The sequence below is a fragment of the Amblyomma maculatum genome, chromosome 5 (assembly GCF_055883805.1).
Source record: "Amblyomma maculatum isolate TAMU_Amacu chromosome 5, ASM5588380v1, whole genome shotgun sequence".
NCBI lineage: Eukaryota > Metazoa > Arthropoda > Arachnida > Ixodida > Ixodidae > Amblyomma > Amblyomma maculatum.
The window spans coordinates 95530410-95550854 of NC_139348.1; the positions used below are offsets into that span (position 1 = coordinate 95530410).

Genomic DNA, 20445 nt, shown 5'->3' on the forward strand with positions numbered 1-20445 from the left:
TTACACAGAGATCGTGATTAAGTTCTTTCTATAGCTTCTATCGGACGGTTAATGCTTGAACGCTTAGTTTCGGTTGCGGTAAACTATAGCGGCGTAGAAAAAATCAAACAATGCGCGTTCATTATTCGTGTTTTTTTATTGTGGTCTCCCGGATAAGCAGAAGGGACTGAAGAGGCGATGTTACTGCGGTGCATACATTGCATGAGCTGCGTTGTAAAGTGGCTCACTTAGGGCCCGCAAGTACAGAGAGTTTGTCGCCGCTTGACCCTGCGCTACATCACCTTAGTATCTATCTACCCCCCCTCCCCCCCTCGTATCCGCCTTCAGGGGCTCTAAAGATGCTTTTGATGCATAATGAGTTGCGCTGCTGACAGCTGACGATGGTGAAAACTTGCATTGTTTCTGAAGTAATATTGCAAGCTCGTGGAAGGAATGAGTGCGTTCAAGTGCAGCGAGATGATGAAAGAAAGAAATGAATCAGCATGTCGTGGAGGACGTCCACGTGGAAGCACTCGGGGGATTAACCAGCGATGTTCATATATACGCCCCCTGCTATCAGGTCGAGCATAGGGACGCAGATTCCGAATCCAATCCTGTAGGCCAGCCGGGGCTTCTGTAAGTTCCTTAGCTAGTGCGACGTCAGCCTATCTTCTCCCCGGTTGGTATCTGCGCGCGACCCGTACAAATTATATCGGAACCTCGCTCCTACACCCCGGGTCCTTGGTCGGCAGCCGATCCGGCCACGGGCGGCGGCGGGGGATCTTGCTGATCGAAGCCCCGCTTAGGACAAGGACGATCACGGCGTTTGCAGGGCTTCGTCTCATTCGGCGCACGTCATATACCTCCACTCCGTACAGGTTCGACAATGAGCCCTCTCCCCCTTTAATGTGCGCGCCGGCGGCTTCCACTCATGACGCGTATGCGCGCGCGTGGGAGGCTCGGGCCGTGGGCGTAGACCGAGAGGAAGAATTTGCCGCCGCGTCCTTCGGGTCACGTAGGCGCACTCCTTCATTGCTGTGTCCGCCTCGATGCCCTTTTCTTTCTCCTGTTGAACTCCTTTGCTTTTCTTTTTACGTCTTGTCTCTCTCTCGCTTCCTGTTTTGGGTTCTGCCTCCATGTTTCGCCTCTGTTGTGGACGCGCCCGGTGTTTCAGCAGACGTGTCCCAGCGCGCATCGTGCGTCTGCAGGTTCGAGCTTGTAACAAAGTGCGCGAAATTAGCTTCCTTCCTCGCACGCTTATTTTGATTGCGACTTGTGCGGTTATATAGCGCATTTTAAATGTTCTGCGAGTCTGTGAAAGTGCCTGTGTCTTCCGTATGTCGTTTGCATTTTCTACTTTTTTTTTTTTGTCGGCACGTGTATCTGCTTTTTTACCGCTAAGTTCTTGCACGCGTCTTTCTTTTATTAGTCCTCTAAAACCATTGAAATTGGATTGCAGTGCAGTTAAATGCAACGCAACACAACTCGATGAGCTCGGTGCGTACAGTTGCGCTCCGCTTTGGTTGTTATTAATTAGCGCAGAAGCATTTCATATTATTCACCCACTAGGGCTAGAATGCACATCTACATGCGCGCGCGCGCCGGTTCAGGGGCAACACGACCGCTGGACTTGAAGAGCACGTGCCTTTACGTGCGTTTTGTCCGTATTGCTCCGTTGCATATCAGGACACCCGGATTCAATGCCGGTATCATACGGTATCCCTCTTATCCTGATTTGCTTTAGGATGTTAACGAATACAAACGAAAACTAACTATCTTCACTGTTTCAGGCGTTTATTTCAAAGTAGCGGTGTACAACTTCCTCGAGGACATCACGCACGAAGCGTCAGCCTCGTGCAAATTGCCGTTCTTTTCGTGGTCGCTTGCCATCTACGGCCACTGCCAGATGTTTGCCGTTGATCTCCGATTATTCCTCTGTTATAGCAGCGTTGACCACTCGATGTCGCTGCTTATACTTTTTTTTCTAACCCAGAAATCACGAGTCTCTATCAACTTCAGTATGCCGCGCCTTCGCACCATGCGAAGAGCAGCTCTATAGAATTACATCTGTCATATACGGCGCTGCATACACCTCGATGACGCGAAAGAAGGGCGTGTCATCGATAGCGTTTCCGTTCTATACTCTGATACCGCTGTTACCGTCCCTGGAAGACACTCGCGGCTGCACCGCGACAGGTACAGGGGAAGGGGGGGGGGGGGGGGTCAAAAGTTTCCAGGCCATAGGGTCTGTTTCTGTGCAGTATAGTTAGGCAGCTACGACGCCCCCAAATATTAAAATACGTGTAGAGGGTAGAAGAAGCATTATTCTAATCTCTGAAATACCCCCCCCTGTACATACGCGGCCAGCTGGTTCCTCCAGCAGCCAGGACTGCTGCTGGTACTGTGCGTTGTGCCCGGCGAGTTTTGATCGCAGTAGAAGACATTGTCCCTGTTGTTCAGTGTAGATCTCGGTTTCGGCCTTTCCTTCTCTTGTAGGCGTCTAGACGTCCGGGCGAGACTGCCGGGTGTCGCTCGCCACAACCGCCACGTGCATCGCTTCGAGGGCCGGTGAGGGAGCGTGTCCTTGTCAAGCGCGTAGGCGTGCGCGTCGCCTTCGGCCGCAGCGGCGGTGACCTTTGCGCAGCAGCAGCCCCTGGTGCAACTTCGTGGCGGCCCTCGTTACGCACTCGCAAGCGGCCAGGTCGTGATGCGGGAGCGTCCCCCCCTCGACGGCCGCCGCCGTGTCGGAAGCGGGTCACGCTCGACCCGCGTACCTCATCATCCGACTCAGTCGAACGTCCCGGGAGGGTTGGAAAAAAAGGGGGGGGGGGGGGGTGAGAAGAGGAGACGGCAGTGGGGCAGCTCTCCTTTCGAACTCTCGAAGAGTTGCTCGTACGCGCTGCAGTGCGGCAGGATGTTGACGAAAGGAGGCAAATGGAGGTAGTATCGACGCGGCGATGAAGCGCCACGCCACTTACTCCCCCGGAGCTATGGGATATCATAGTCGCGTTGAGCTGACATTAATGGCAGGTGCTCGGTGGGTTGACCCAGGAAAGGAGCTTTCTTGGAAGCCCAACAAAGCGTAGAGGGCTGTTTAGTTAATTTTCTCCTTAGTGGAATGAACGAATGAAAAGCTTTATTCAAACAAAGGGAATTCTCCCGACGTGGGTGGGGCCCTCAGTCTAGGGCCCCAGTGGCCTTTGCCGTCTTGCGCGCTCTGTCGATCAGTTTGAGCTGGTCATCAAGGCGTCGAGCAGGATAGCGCAGCCTCCCACTGCTCCGGTGTTGGTGTGGCGTTTATTGACGCTACCTGTGTTTCTTGACAGGCCCATGTAACATGGTAGAGTGTAGGGGGTTCTCCGCATAGTGGGCATTTATTCTCATATGTAGTGGGGTGGATTTTACTGGGTAGACTCAGATTGGGGTATGTGTTAGTCTGTAGCTGTCTCCAGGCAACCGACTGCTCTCTATTAAGGTCTTCGTGGGGAGGTGGGTTGATCCTCCTTAAGGCTCTTTGATGTTCAAGGATGGCTCCATAGCGTCAAGTGACTGCGTCCAGTTCCCCGTCGTTGAGCGCCTCCCGGTTGGCGTATGCTCAGGAAGCTTAAGCGTCCTCCAAATTTTTTCTTGCTTTTAGTATGCGGATGGCCACAGTGGATACACGTCCGCTGCTGTACCTTCTGCATGCTTCTTACGAGTCCGTAAATATTTGTGTAGTAGTGGAAAGGATAGGTCTCAGCCAGAACTGAAAATGATGTAGGACGCTGCGAGTAACAGCGCCGATGGAGCAAAACGCGAGGCAGGAGCGAGAGACGAAAGCTGTTCGCAGGCTAGTCTCGAGCAGCGTATCAGTTAAATATCAGGTTCGTCTTTTCTTGTTGTTTTCTTCAAATTTCTCTCATCTCCCGATTACATGGACCGGAATTCACTCTAATTGCAGAATACACAATTTATTTACAATATATACACATTGCAGCACAACTTCACTTCTGCCAGGGTGCGGCCTCTCGTCACGGCACCCGAAACGAGTCTCCTTTTTGCCGCGTCGATCGGACTCCTCGGAGCTTCCCCTCTCCGGGTTCTCCTCTTCCCCCTCGTCCGGCGTCATTGTAGCAGCAGTTCCAAGCTCTCCTCCGAATTCCTGGAAAACCAACTCGCTGGCACGGCTGGGGGTGGTTGAGGGAGGATCGGGTGTCCTCTCGGGAGCGGCGCTTTTCTTCGGCCGACATCGCCGGCCGGCCGTGCGGCGCCAGCCCGCAGACTTCCTCCCAAGTTCGGGTCTTTCACAGGGAGGCGTCATCCACGGCCGCTTCGCTTGCACACACGCAGGCACATACACACAAACGCCAACACACATACGTGGCAGTCATTGCATTCGTTCGTTCTTTCTGCCCAAGATCAGGGCGCGCGCACTTGACAGTATCTAAGCAGCTTCTTAATACCCTGCGTCTGTGGCTTGGCGACAATTACTCTCAGTGCTTAAAGCCTGGCTCCATCGGAGGGGGATCTCTCGTGATTCGATCCCAGGTGGAAAGGGAAATAGAAAGAGAGAGCTGCTGGGAGTGGCCTACCTCGCACTTCGTTTTATGTAAATTTAAGGGGCGAAATCATTTTTATCCTTGTTGGTTTTTTAAAAAATGTCTTAATTGCTTCTAAATAAAAGTTACTGATAAATTGCCAGAACAACAGAGAAGGAATGTTCTCACAACCATTGACAAGAACAAACACGGAAGCCTGCTTGGCATAATTTCGTCAGTGGTACCCACGCTCTGACTGCCAGTGTGTCGAAATTGTGCCGCCTGCTTCATATTCATGCAGTTCTTATACAATATTCGAGCATGGAGGGGGTCTCAGATCCCTCTTAAATGCTGATGGCGGGTCTCAGGCCCCTCTAAGACCCCCTGGTTTTAAAGGCTGGCTACGCTACGGTGACATATCTATAAACAACGCGAGAGCTTAGTGTACTTATTACCGTGCCACCATAATACCAAGACCGCCCAGTTATAACTACTCGGGCTTGCAATTTTCTGGAGTAGTTTCTCCATTTTATAGCTCGGGTAGTTATTGCATTACAGATTACGGGACCTGAAATTGTTCGTACTGGCTTCTTCTATGTCTGTGCTGTATTTTTTTTTTCGTCGAATGCATCGAATATTTCTCGCATTTTTACCAGTCGGAGCTTTCTCGTACTTTTTATTTTCTTCCCATCTCTTTCGGAATACCTCGCGCTCGTCTACACCGTAGACTAGTCGCAGCCGCCACCTCACGTAGCCTCCGGGTTGCACGCTGTCCCTCGCCCGCCATGCCACGGTCGCCTCTTTCGAGGGCGTCGCGAAGGCAAATTAGCCGCCATTTCCAGGTCACTTCATTTCGGGATTGTCGGGCACATCCTCGATGGGCGTCACGTATACGTTGTCGTAAGTGGGCTGTACAGTTCGACGAGCGGAGCTTAGCTCGTAGTGAACCTGACTGCGTGCCCGAACAACTCGCCCCGATTCCGGTAGCAGCTGTCGGGTGCGCGCATACCAGATCGATTGTCTGCTTTGGTAACCTAAACCGAACCGACGCCTGGCGTGTCTGGTGTGTTCGTTCGATCTTGGGCTGCATCGGAGAAAACTGTAGGGGCGATGCATAATTCTTCGGATGTGAAAGACGCGGGACACACGGAGCGTTTAGCGAAATTGATTGATTTGTGTACACCGTTTTAGTTAAATACGCATTAAGGGTCGGTGCTCCCTTGTTTCCTGTTGGCGTACGGATTGCTCTCTTCAACCTGCTACCCGTCGTGCACCTTCCGCCATCTCTCAATCGTTCCTCTACCAATTTCTCTCTCCCGCTGCTTTCAGAGGGGAGAGAGAAATTCTCCTCCGCCTATTAAAGCGAAAGCCTTTAATGGCTCATGCTGTCGTGGACAAAATGAGTCCCGCAAGCGTCCCGCTTTTGTGGAGGCTCTGATTGGCCCAGACGGGATGACGTCATAGTAGTCTCGACCAATCACAGAGCACCACCACAGTATGCGCGAATACGTGCCTTATATGGTCATATGTCAATAAATGACCAATATTAACGAATGACTAATAATGTAATTAATGACAGATGAATTAGGCCGGATGAAGACATGCTAACGCATCAAAATTCGTACAAGCCGTGAACAGAACCACCGCCTGGACATGGCAACAGAACGTATTTTAATCTCGTACTGTAACAGTTCTGCTGGTCGATTTGTGTCCGCTATCGCTGGCATGTGTCTGCTATATTACGTTCCTGTTACTACTGTAAAAACGTGACAGATATGTAAAAAAGGCGGAAACAGGATGCATGCTGTGCTTTCGTCGTATCTGTTGCGCTGTCCTCCTTATCTCTCCATTTGTTGCCTTAATAATGGCTAATCAACTCGCCTGTCTTGTCACTGTTGATGCCGAGAGTATGACAGAGTCCCTTCTGGTCGGGGATACATTGGAAAAAAAAAAAAGGTTACGCCCAGCAGCAAAGATTCGGCTCCAAGATTGGAGCCAAAATGTCAAATATCTTTTTTTTTTACCTCTAGACGTCACTTGATGTTTTGCTTTTTCATAGAGTCATGGTGTTGAACACTGTTGTATTAACAAGCTTTGCCACGTGCACTATTCGACTACGCCGAGGTAAATTTCACGCCACACGTGTGTACTGGCTAGCAGTGCAATTTCTTTTCGGGCGACCCGTTATCTGTCAAATGTACAGTGCGGTCTTGTCCACGGGGCTCAGGCTGAAAGTGTGTCGATGTTCGAAACTGTTCCGTAGAGAGTGCCGGTAACAAGGAAAGTGGCGTTTCTTGTTTCAGACACGACGACTTGGTTCCCCCCTTCGGCTCGGCACAGCTTCGGTGGCGGCGGGTGACCAAGAAATCGAGCACGAGACGGGGCCATGCTGGGCACCGAGCAGCGCCACGACTCGGCGGCAGCGGTGGTACCCTCGCCGGGACTCAACATGGAGCACGGCTTCCTGCGAAAGATTGAGGAGAACCAGATCCAGCGGCACTACCAGGTACCACTGCTGCTGCCCCCTCTTGGCGAACACTTCAGTTCCGGGGCAGCCGTTGGTGTATATACTGCGCTGTGTATATTTATCCTGGCGGTTGATGGGCTTGCGAACTTTTCCTCAAACTGTCGGCCACAGCTTTTATGGCGTGGGTCTTAAGTGAGCATTATGAGGCTATGCTGGTTTTACAGTCTGGCGAACGACGTAGTCACCTCGGCACTGTCAATTCTTAGTGAATGCTTTATGTGGCTGCAGAAAAGCGAAGGAGACAAGTCGGTGTCGTCGTGACTTGGGAGGCTAGAAGGAAGGCTGGGAAGAAGATACGGGGGTCGCTAGGACTGAGGTTAGCCGCTTCTCGAGTCCAAAGGCCCGTCTCCTATTCCTGCATAGTCTTGGCTGCAGGAAGCGGAGCGAGAGTATAGGCTAGTAGTCCATCAGCACAAGCAACAACGCATCGCATTCACTTAGTGTATGGCTTTTTCGAAAAGGTTAACCGGCCCAAGGGCCAAATACGACAACGCAGCACACTCTAGTGTGACTGGTTCTCGTTGTGATACTTAACCCGGCAGTTAGGGACCTATACTGTGGCTAGACGTGGTACCTTAATGTACAACACAGACGCACACAGTAAGGGAACGTTGCGGGACGAGCGCTAATGACTTATAGGGTTAGCCTTGCCCGTATTTGCTGTTTGATAATTTTATGCTCCAGGTGGTATGTCTCGAACCAACTACCCTATTGATAAGAGCCTTGGCTGCTATACCGTGACCCGTTTGGACGCATTTTGCTTGGCGTTGCAGCTACTTGAAGTGGATCACTGCATCACCCAGTAGCTCTTTAGAGACGCCAACTTTTGTCTTAGCGATAGCAGTTTACCATAAAGATTGGACCGCCAACAAAAGTTAGTGCTTGATAGCGGGTGCGCATAAAAGTAAAACGTTGCACCGTACACCGACGTCACCGTGGCCGCCATGTTTGAGACTCTGAGCGGGAGTACAGAGGAGACAGGCGCGTGTTTTTAATCCCCTTGTCGCCATCTGATCTCACCAGCACTGTAGGTGTTCGGCTTTATATCGATCGTCATGCCACCCGGAGGTCGTGTGCAATCTGCGCTGAAGGTCAGAGCAGGTAGTGATAAGCAGAGTAGGCATGCGCGCTGCCCATCCTCCCGCTACCTCCACCAAAATGGCGGTCAATGGTTCGCGTAGACCTCACATACTGGCAGTGTGATATATGCATTGCATGGAGCTGTTACTTTGGTCTGGAGAGATCCGTCGTCCGGACACACCTATACGGGCTGTCATTTGGTCACGAGTAGTGATTTGTTGTCGGTGCAGTAAGTTCCTAACCCTGTGAAATTCGTAACTGTGCCGCACCGCATATGCGCAGAGACGCCGCTAGAAAATGCGCTCCTGGGGTCGTGACCGGCACGCGTATTCGCAAACCATATCCCGTAGAAGCACTCGAGCTGACGACGCTCTGACGCGTGGATGGATGGATGGAATATAGGAGCGTCCCCTTTGAAACGGAGTGGTAGCAGTAGCTATCATGCTCATTTTTGCATCTTACCTTTAGGCGTGATTCTCTGAGCAGCGCCACCAAGCGACAAATAGCGGATATATTGTCTAAACGAATAAGGACACATTTAAAGGCCAATATTCCCGTTGTTTTTGTGGCGCAATAGATTAACAACAAGCGCCTCTTCACTGATGCTACTTAAACATGCGTTCGACGCCTGTGTTGTATATTTTTTTTTTCTGTATATTTTTTTGCAATTGCCTTCACTGTAATTATATCTTGCCTTCAGTGAGATTATATTACCTTTAGGTTGCGTTTACAGACACCTTTTAGTAACAATCGGTATGACAACAGTTACACTAAGCAATTACCTTCCCCATAATTATTCCCTGCCTCGGTGAGTGTATGTTACCTTTAGGTTGCATTCAGAGACATCTTTCAGTTACAATCCCCGTTTACAGTGAGTGTATGTTACCTTTAGGTTGCGTACAGAGTTCTTTCAGCAACAATCGCCGTTTAAATCGCTGAAAGCGTCGTCTGCTCGAGTGCTCCTACGGGATATGGTTTGCTAATACGCGACCGGCACACTGTGCAAGCTGCGACTCTAAGATTGCATTGTGAGGTATGTAGTGTCCTCAAGGCTCGGAACTTGACTGGTGCCTGTTTTGCTGGCGGCAGTATCTAGTGCACAAGAAAGGAATGCTTAGTGTGTTCCCATGGGGCGACAGTGCCTGCCGAAGTTAGCTGGCACTAAGGAAGACTGTTTGCGGGTTTGAGGAGGGGCGACATCACCTCATGCGAAATACTTTTCATAGGAGAACCATGCTGAAGGCCATTTTTGTTTTTTGTTTTGCTAAGAAAGTCCAGGAAATACGTATTGAGCTGAGACCGTCCTTTTTCCCCCAGCCGCCCCCTCAAAATGCTACTCATAAGTACGCCCCTTCGGGCTTACCCACCGCCGGGGTGGCACTGTGGTTAGGGAGCTCAAGTACTGTGCCCAAGGATGCGGGATCGAGGCGAGATGCGGGAGCGGCAAAAAGCACAGCACCCGTGTGCTGTGCGATGTCAGTGCACGTTCAAGAACTTCAGGTGGTCGAAATTTCCGGAGACCTCCACTACGGCGTCTCTCGTAGTTTGAGTCGCACATTAAACCGCACAAATTGACCAACCAACCTTCGCGCTTACGTGTTCCCGTGCCTCGATCGAGTGAAGTATTATACGCTACTTGCCGCGGTGTGACAGCATTCTACGACTGAGCATTTAATCGTGGGCCTGCCTTGGCCGTATTTTCGGGGGAAGTACCGCCGAGCATTTAATCGTGGGCCTGTACTTGGCCGCATTTCGGGGGAAGTCAAGCGCAAAAACGCCGCGGTGTGGTCGGAATTAAACACTAACCCGTGAAATGTACTGCACGTCTAACAGATGAAAGTTGATTGGACACGTAAAATCTGTCCAGAAATGTAAACCTCGAAACGGTCTTAATGGCGAATAGTGCTCGATGAATGTGTGGCCGTCTTTGCCGGAAGTATACCATGAAGGGAGCATGATTTGCTCCTCAGTCGTATCGATGAAGCATCTATATGGCATCCTCCAAGCTCTCTTGACCTCTTAGACCTGCCTTTCTGCTCATCTTCCAGGGCCGTTCTCTTTTGAAGCGAAAGCTTGCACCACCCCAGGTAGTTCGGGCCATTGGGTATGCGCGCTTTTCACCTTGAGGGAGATTTAGAGGTCACACTTCCGTCACACACACGTAGAGGTCACACATGTAACTTTGGGACATAGTCACGTAGTCCACCAAGTGGCCCGTGATCACTATGAATTTCACGTGACCTTGTGGTCGCCATGTGACTTGAGGGCATAGTCACGTAGGCCACCATGCGGCCCGTAACCACCGTCAAGGTCAATGCCACGTGAGGTGCAGTTGCGCATGCGCGGTTTTCACATTGAGGGAGATTTAGAGGTCAAACCTTTATGTTAAGCCTGGTGGTCGCCATGTGACTTTGGTGTCATGTAGGCCACCAAGTGGTCCGTGACCGCTGTCAAGGTCACGTGAGGTGAGTTCAGTGTGACGTATAAATAAGCGTATAATGCGTGTATAAATAAGAGCCCCCGGGCTCCTATCTAGGTTGCAACACTGCGCGAGATGGAGGAGGACGAACACCCTGCCGCAGTAGCGCGTCGGAACGCGAAGAAGGCATCTCGGTATGAGGCCCTGAAAATGCGGCATGCCAAATAGACCGATGAAGAACGGGCTTTGACGTTTGGAGAAACGCACAACGTGTTTAATTCAAGCTCGGCAATGAGCGCAGTCATGTACACGAAGCTTTCGCTTCCCTCCAGGGTTAACCAAAGTCAAACCACCAGCTAATTTTTCGGGTTGCCCCGTAAGAGCTCCACTAGTTAGAAGGAAACCATATGCTGCTGCATGGTATTTTAGCAAATGCACTGTATTCGGCATCTAATTATCCGTCGTAGTTTGTGATCATCTACCTCCAAACATTGGCAGCTTCACAGAGTGAGAGTGCACTCGAGAAATGGCCAGTGAATCGGAACTTGCATAATACGCAATGGATTATTTTCTCTCCTTACAAATCACGGGAATTGCCTTAACGACAAAAATTCATGTATTAAGCACGGCTCTTCTTGAAGTATTTCGCAACGACTTCTAGTCGACGTGTATGGTGCAGGAAAACGTAAATAAACAAAACAATGCCATTTAGAAAACAGAAAAACGTGTTAACAGGATGACCGAGTGGTCGATGTGTATGGCACAGAAAAATGTGTTAACAGGCCGGACGACTGCAAGTTTTGCTGGGCCGAGTCTGTTGCCCATTTTCCACCGAGAGTGCTAACCTTATTTCCGAATGGCGAGGAATGGGCTAATTCACTTTAGTAACCATCGCGCACAGCCGTGATTGAAAATCGGATTTAGAGGCGACAGGGGGCTCACGTCCACGGAGGGCCGAGTGTTTTCTCGGCCGTTTTCAGTGTTCTGCTTGCGAGTGCAATAACACTCGCTTTCGAGTGATTCTGCTACGAGTTCATATACCTACATCGTAGAATGTCACTGTGTCGCGTTCACTATAAGCATTAATCGTTTCAGATAACATTTTTCGTTTGCATTGAACAGAAATATTTTTCCGCTTATCTCTAATATATTCAGCCTTCAAGAAAAGCAGTTTAATACATTTTGCATCTTGTTCTTTTTAGCAGAGATGTGCAAAATTTTGTAGAAAGCGACGTAATTGATGCAAATACGATATCGAGATGTCGTGACGTATCAAGTAAACACGTGAAGGTTGTTAAATTTCGAAGGTCGCACTGTAGCGCTTGAAATTGCGCGAAAAAAAAATTCACGTCACTACACTGTTGGCATGATATGTTTGCATTAAAATAGCGGACTTCATTCTACCACGTTCACATTGTCTTAAAATAATTTTTATTGCGTTCGCTACGCAAAAATTGCGGATGCGAAAATCATCCGAAGCAGTGAAATCACACCCTCACTCTCTCAGAAAAAGCTTCGAGTTCGCTTCGTAATAAAAAAAATTGCGAGGGACTTTAGCGACTAAAGTAGTGAAAGGCGAAAGCCTGACTGCCGCATTCTGCTACGGAACTAGGACTAATTAGTAATTATTTGATAATTGAGTAGCTAATTGACTTGTTATTCAGTAATTAGATAATTGAGGAATTACTTCTTTGGTAATTCGTAATTGATCATTGATTGACATATGACCACATAAGGCACGCATTCGCGCAAACTCTGGTGGTGCTTTGTGATTGGTCGAGACCTCTATGACGCCATCCCGCCTCGGCCAATCAGAGCCGCCACAAAAGTGGGACACATTTTGTTCGCGACAGCATGAGCCATTACACAGCGTGCCAGAGGGTCGGTAGTATGCTTATTTATTATCAAGGCGAAAGCATTATTGGCTACGTTCTGTGTCCGCAAAATCTGTCATCAAAATTTGTCGCCGGATGTGACGTCATCACGTGGTGATAGGTCGAGTCATTGGACATCGGCAATAAAATGTAATAAATGATGATTACTAGTGATGACAATTAATGATAAAATTATTAGTGATATGTAATTAGTGACAAGATAATTGGCGATGACAGGTGGTTAGGAAAGGCTTCGTGGCAGCGCTATAACGTTCGCTTTCTCCCAATACAGTTACCTCGTAAGTTTTTCCCTCTTTAAAGGGACACTTGGCTGCGCTTATGTCGTAACTTCGAGATAAGCTACACATTGCAGTCTTACGTTTTGCACCCCGCGGGCGTATAGTGTAGTATATATATAGTGCGGCCCGCGTGGCGTCGCATATATCTGTATTTTCACACACACACGGCGTTTCCCGCTCCCTTTCTGTGCGCAGCTTAAAGAGGACGCGGTGAAGCGAACTGAGACTGCCAAACTGGCGCGCCGAGTCGGCCTGCCCAACAAATCGACCAAGCCGACCATCGAGATTTACCGGCCCCCCGGTGAGCGTTGGTGCCACATGTATGCGCGGCTGTTCTGTCTCGTTCTGTCACGGCCTCCTATGCTGTGCTGTGCGGTCTCTGCAGTGTGCCTGTAGTCATTTAGTCGGTCTGTCGGTTTCAAGTCTGTACCGCAGCACTGTAGTGGTTTGAATAGGTGAGGGCTGCTTTTGCTGACGCTGTAGTTCCCGTACTAGCGCAGAGGGTGTAAATGGAAATAAATTAATTTATGTAGATACTTGAAAGGGGGGCTAACGCGAGCACGCAAAGAACGGTCTCGGCAATGTATTTTTCGAGGCAGGGACTAAGTGCTAGCAAGTAGAAAGAGGGTAAACTCACACCTCTACAAACTCCTTTGGTTGTATAACGTGGTACGGTAATATGAATTTTTGATTACTAACTGCACATGCTTGCGTGTCTGTCATTAAACACTGACAAATAATCATTCAGCGAAATTAAATTTTATAGTAACGTAAGCCTAATTGCTAATAGCTCTGAATAAAGAGAACCTTTATTAAGAAATCCTGGAAAGTCGTATCATCTGCGCGTTTTCAACGTCAGGAAAATTCAGAGTTCATAAAAAGTGCTCTCTTTATATTCGTTTTTCTTGTTTGTTTGTTTTAAATAATCGACAGCTCGACCGAAGAAAGGAAAGTAGCTTATTCGTGCCACATTTACAGGGTGCACCGTTTTCGACGAACGTTGAAGTCTCACTCACACTTGCGAGTCACGTAGCGCGGATACGACCCGGTATCGTCTGTGACCAGGGAACGATACACGAGTTTGATAACTCTTGTTAAAAGAGTGACATGTAGTGCAGGACGCCTTGTCCAATTAAAGTTACAACGGCGTAATTCGCAAGCCCAATTAATTGACAGCTAGCTTCTTTCTTTCACTTTTGAGGCGCCGCTGACTTTTTTAATATATATTTTTTATGTTTTGCGCGAAAATCTAGCGGCGTGTGACCGTCTTGCGAGTGTAGCTTTCCGACCAGTACAACCATTTGCGACTGTCTCCCTAGAGTAACATATACCTATATAAAGAGGGGACACTCGACGCCATTTGCGGCCCAGGTCAAGGTTGCACGACTCCGCCAGACGGCGTTGCACCTACACAAAAAAACGTTTTAGCTTCAAAACAGTGTGTAGTTAAATATTAATTAAAAACAGGTCGAAGTAATGGAATATAGGTTATTTGGTTACTAAACGTAAGGCAAGATTAGGCGCAAATAGTACTAATTGTCACGGCTAGGTGACATGCATCGAAACCTCCGGAGCCCCATACGCCGATGCGAACACTTCATGCGTCCCTGTCGTGCTAGAAAAGGGGCGCGAGAGGGGGTTGATCACGAACAACATCGTTCTGTATTGCTTCAGGTACTGTCTCCGTATTTTTAAACAAGCCGGTAACTACTTCGAGCAAGTGGCGCAAGCGCCTGTGTATCAAACTACGAGGGGCATGCGAAAACCCGAAACCGAAAGTAACATTGCGGCCTCCGAGATTTGGTATTTTGAAGCCGCCCCACTCTGAGGCTGGTGGCTTAAAAGCAGAAAAGGGACATAATGTTAATAATGTAGACACAAAAATTCAATAACTAGAATGATGCTATAGTTAACCAAAACAATAATTAAGATGAGGGAGAAAAATGAGCATGATAGCCTGATAGCTACTGCTACCGCCCCGTTCCAAAGGGGACGCTCCTATATTCCATCGATCCATTCATGGGCCGCTGGGGCCCTATGGGAGTGTCCTCTGTTTACGTATATTTGTTACTCTATGCTGTCTTCGAAAAGAAAAAAGTAGCTCGCACGACCACTGCGACTCGCAAGTGTGAACGAGCCCTAAAATTCGACACTCGGAGCGTATCTTCTTTTTTTTTCTTTCTTTTACGCAGCGATCTGGACAGTACAGCCGATTCGGCTTCTTGTGAGCGCGACACAAGCAACACAAGTGTTGCACGCGGGTTGGGCTCTCTAGCGCTTCGAATAAAATGGTATCCTGACTTACCGACTCACGCAGAGCGCTCCTCAGGCGCCGCCGCTGACTGGTGCATTTGGTTTGACGGTGAGATGAGAGAAAAAAAAAAAAAAAAAAGACGTCAGCTTATGGAAGAGGCGGAGGACAGAGAAAACAAGAAATAGTGCGTTGCGTCAGCTCTTCGTTATACTGTGTTCGTCAAATAGACTGCGCCTCGTTCCAGTTTACGCTTCTGTGTACGCTAACGACTGCGCAGTTTGGGATCTCTTAACACGCGATTCCGTGTCACTCCGGTAAGGGATGGTTAGCGCCTCGTGCCATCGCAGTGCTGCCTGTCGCTCGCCTTCGCAGGAGCTGATAATTATAGGCCTATGAAGCGCGGTGCGTGTCTGTTGTCGCGCCGTGCACCAAATTGCACGCGCCAATACATATGTACCACGTGTGTGCAGCCAAGCTGTTAAAAATTCCAAGTGTCCGGGTCCAACGAAACCAACTGAGGCCTCTTGAAAGTCAGATAGCTAGTCTGCATTATATTATTATTTTTTTCGTAAAGTTAATAACATTTTAATTATTGTCTTCGGGCACTTAATGTCAATGCGTAAGTTGCAAATCGTCTCAAAATACAGCTGACGGAAATGTTAGCACCTAGGTGGGCCGTTTACGTAAAGTTATACAGTAGAAAAAGCTTCCACTTGGCAGGAGAGCTATCTATGGTTTAGCGTGCGCGGGGCGTGATGTATCTGCCAGCATATGCACGATCGCGTGGTGACTTTCTTTTAAAAGAAAAGACCAGTAAATAGAGCTGCGTAAATGGTTGCACGGTGCCAACGTTGCAGCGAGCTGTTTGTCTAGACAGTCTACAACCTTCGGATTGAATAGTACGGTACCAACGTTGCAGCGAGCTGTTTGTCCAGACAGTCTACAACCTTCGGATTGACACATTTTCGGTCGGAAGCTAGTGTTTAAAAAAGTCTGCTAACTATTCCTTACTCATTAACGAACCCTGCATAACGGACAAATTACTGCAGTCTAGGCGGCACGATTCTAGAGCGCCCCAGTTGCTTTCAGTGGGTTGTGATTACCTTTTACTAACTTGGTTTCATTTAGCTGGGACACCTGGTGTAATAGAAGTTCCAGCTAAATTAACCAAGTATTTATAAAGTTTTAGGAAAAACGTAATTTTAGCAAAATGCGGCATTAATGATTGCCAGTTCATTTTGTACCCGTGTCTCTGGTTGTTTGGCGTTGGCTCGCGGATGCCTCGTGGCATAGCTCATCCGAGGCGGCAGTTACCCTAGACACATGAAACGTTTCTACCTACGTACAGTGAAATACCACTTGAACGAACTTTACAGGTACACAAACTTTAGTGAAGCCAGCCTGTCACATCACACAGTATCCAGTGCACACGTGTATTGACTTAACTAATTTCGTTGCACGGCAAATTCAGCCATCATTCACCTCCTTGTCAGAATGCATTAATGCGGCCGACATGCAGTATTTTTTTTTCTCGCTATTCTTCGATGCCATTGGCTACTGTTCCCCCCAGCCCCATTATTTCTTGGAACCTGCCCTGGTGGTGCACTGGTTCGGACGCTCGACTCCTGTGCCTGCGGGATCGAATCCAGGCCGCGGCGGCCGATTTTCGATGCAGGCGAAAAGCAAGGCGCCCGTGCGATGTCGGCGCACCTTAAAGAGCCCCAGACGGTCGAAAGTTTCGGAGCCCTTCACTACGTCGTCTCTCATAGCCTGAGCTGCTTTGGGACGTTAAACCCCCCAAACCAATCAATCATAGGACCAGCGTGCATTGTCAACTCCCAATATTGGACCGACTGTTTGCCTGGATACTGGGTTTGCGTGGTTAATGCCTTCCTCTGTCTCGGAAAGGAGTCGAGTTTAGAACGAGTGTCGTCTGTGACAAAAGTAACCGAGCGTATGTTATTCTTAGTCATGTAGCGGGCCACATATGGCGACCCCGTAAGCTGTAAATCTGTTGTAATTATATGTCCTAACCTTGCGACTTCTATCTTCGCGCCTGCCTTAAGGGTCCCCTCTGCAAAGCAAACCCGGCTGCCTGACTACTTTTGACTAAGCTATAGGCTACTAAGCTAAAGCCATATACTCGTCTGGTCAGGGAATATGACTTTTCCCTTCTGGCCATTTCTTCCTCTTCGATGGCGTCCATCTATTTCCTCCCCGCTCTTATATCTTCTTTCTCTTTTTTTTTTTGTTTCTTGTTGTCTTCTGCATTATATTCACTACTACTGTTTGTGCCCTCACTGGCTTGGTTTGGCTTGTTTTGGCTTGTCGCCGATCCGCTTGGGCGCGCGCCAGTAAGGACCGCTACAAATGCTAAGGGCTATTAGCTAAAACGACCACTCGGGAGGCAAATGGCCTTCGCAGTAACACTACTTTGTCAACGCAAATGGCGCAGCACTTTTAGGGAGGGGCACTGGCATGTAAATAGAAGTTCTGTTTGTAAAAAAAAAAGAAAAGAAAAAGGAGAAAATGGGCGATGGGGCAGCATGGAAGCGCTGCCGAACTCGCCTATAGCTTAAGAAATTTGCAGTGATTATAGCAAGCGCATTTAAAGGTACCAGATGCAAAGTACGAGCGTCGACTGTGCGTTAGCGTCTGACTCCCGTTGGAGCCATTTTTAGCGTACCTGTAATTCATCGGGACTCGTCAAAGCGAGTGGCAAGTTCGTTCAGGTGGTGTTTCGCGGTAATTTGGGTTGGCTATGCTACCGCTCAGTGTTCGTCGAATTGCGGCGTCCACTTTTTGTTAGCAATTAACGATCTACAAATATCTTCTGATCGCAGGGCGACCACTGAAATCGGCGGTAGAGGAAAACGCCCGACAGCCACCCTCGACTTCATTATTAATAGGATGACATTAGAAGCACCGTCGGGGGGAAGCTGCGGTCTGTGTTATTTAAACTAATGACAGCAAGGGATTAGGCTCCCAATAAAATTGGCGGGAAAAAGGCGGTTGTAGAAAATACTAGAGACGTAATAGAGTGGCGCCGCTTCACTTGCTTTCTGCCGTCAATGGAGAGCAGGACAAAAACTCGATCGGAGACACCGATTAGGTGCTAGCCTAGATTAGATTTTTAATGATATCGCATTCGTAACGCATAGTGCAGTTAGGTATAGCTACAGGCTTTATGAAAGCTCATTGAAAAGGGCTTGGAGGAGGAGCAGTTGCTACGTACGTGGAATTACAAAAGTGGGTGATAAATTTTCATATTTCACGTAAATTTGGTGTTCGAATTTATTACTGAAGCGACACCTCTACGCTTCCTTGCCTTTGGTGGCTGCATACGTTTGGCTTTTATTTTCTTGATTTATTTTTATTTTCTCTTCTTTTCATTATACATTTAATTTTTATCTAATTTCAGTGTTTTTTTTTTTTTTCTTCTATCTGGACCATTCTTTTCTGCAAAGCAGTTATACCGCGAGCTAGTGATGGTTCTCGAGTGCCGTCTTTGTTTTTTTTTTCTTTTTTGTTTTTTTTTTTTTTTTCTATGACGACTTGGTGCGTGAGTGTCGACCTGCTCTTTTCGAATCTGCCACCTGGACTTTCGGTGCGGTGTCTATACGAGCTTTACCTTTTTTTTTTTTTTTTTTTTTTTCCTTTGGGCGATCCGTCACCCTTGGCTGTCCCTCTTCTGTGTGGATGCATTCCTTACCTTTTGGCTGTGGGACCTCAGGTGTGAGGGTTTCTGGTGAGAAATTTACCTTTTCTCATTCCGTTTGTATGTTACTAACACTTGCGCGCGCACTCACTCGACGCCGCAATAATCTTTGAGTGCTGGTGCTAGTGCCGCGCTGAAAGAAAAAAAAAAAAATAGTGCGTTAACCAGATCGCTCGGTGTTGGTGTAACTGGCCATGCCTGAGGGTGCACGTCTTCTGGGGGCTTGCCGAGCATGACCTAGGAGTCCCTTTTGTGTCTTTCGTCACTTTCTTTTTTTCTTAGGCGATCGACAACTTGAGATGAAGCTGACATTGATGCAGGGCCAGTTGTGGGTCTGTTTGGGGAGCGGGGGAACCTGTGTAGAACACTGAAAGCTCGCCAATCTGTGTTGCGTGCAAACATAAACCTCTCGCTTGTATTTAATGGCGGTTATACATGCCCAAAACGTTGACTGAGCAATCGCAGGTAACGTGCGCTCAGGCGCATGCATTTAAAAAGGGCGTCCCGGGTGAATATAACCAAGGTTTTTAAATACGGTGTGCTAGCCCACTTATAGCGAGAGCGCTGTTAGGGTATCTTGTCCTATAATTATCATTGGCCAGGATTCATTATTTAGTGTAGACTAATTAGCTAACTATTCAGTTATTGGCGTTAGGGACAAAATGTCAGCGAGAAAGTTTGTAAGCTTCTCAGAAAATGGCTGTACACGCTGTTTCTATCTCGTTTACACAAAGTACTTTTTACGGACCGTAAACGATAGTTCTCGCATTAAAGATTCCACGCGACAGTGGTTCCACTTCAAAGTACTTAGACCCGTCGTTGTCTCCAATTAAACCTTGTGTGCGCGAGTGATGTAAGCTAGCTTCTAGTCACGTGACAGCACTCTTTGAAGGCCAGTAAATAAATGGCGGATTGATGAAAACAATGTAGGTAGCAAGCAGTTTTTCGAGGCAATCTATACAACCTTTGCATTGACACTTATTCTTCAAGCCAATAACTAAGCAGTCGGTTTATTCTGTACTAGTTAATGAGCTTTGACGAACGAGAAAATACCGCACAGTAACTAGGGTAGGCGATTCTTGACAGCTGTGACCTTGCTTATATTTAACCGGTACACATTAATAGAATACCCGAGCAAAAAAAATTCCCTCGCATACCATATATATATATATATATATATATATATATATATATATTTGTTTCAATGTAGCGTATAAAGGTTTACAGACAGGGCTAAGAACGTGAGAAAATTTGATTAGCATTTTTCAAAGCAAGTGTGACATTTGCAATCATGTGTCCAGCAAGGAAATAGGGTTCCCGAATTGTCCTTCTTGTTGCTGTTCTGTAACAATATGAAAAGCTTGCATCACGAAAAGCTTATTCGTGCCCGCGTAATGCAAAACAAACAAACAAACAAACAAACAAACAAAACAAAACACTAGATAACACTGGAGATGCCGAGCCTTGTGCCAAGTGAAAACAATTTTACCCAGGAACTCGTATTTTTTTGCTAGTGTTTGGCTTGTAACAAAGCGGATGCAGGAAATGTGACGCTGTAGAACAGCGTGAATTAATAAATGACGTATTATTTCTGCTCCTTAAACAGGTCTCGGATAGATAACGCTTGGCGTGGAGATGTTCACCTTATTGTAACCTGTACTATCTTGTTTCTGTAAATACTATGAGATTTATTTAGTCTATATCTCCGCCTCGATACGGAACTTTTCAGGCGGATATGTTCGTCGCAGTAAGTACTCCGTTTTAAGCACGTGCTGCTT

The 20445-nt window shown here is 47.9% G+C and overlaps 1 protein-coding gene across 2 annotated transcripts in view; it reads left to right on the forward strand.

Moving 5' to 3' along the window:
• The window catches only part of LOC146188826 (uncharacterized), a 123969-nt gene that overhangs the window by 79247 nt on the left and 24277 nt on the right, over positions 1-20445 (forward strand). Inside the window, exons 2-4 of one of the 2 annotated variants that reach the window (XM_084603921.1) lie at positions 6800-7002; positions 12891-12996; positions 18683-18697. In XM_084603921.1, the coding sequence (XP_084460047.1) occupies positions 6883-7002; positions 12891-12996; positions 18683-18697 (241 nt within the window). In that variant the 5' untranslated portion in view covers positions 6800-6882. The remainder of the gene's footprint in view (positions 1-6799; positions 7003-12890; positions 12997-18682; positions 18698-20445) is intronic. The other variant, XM_084603922.1, reaches the window with a different exon arrangement.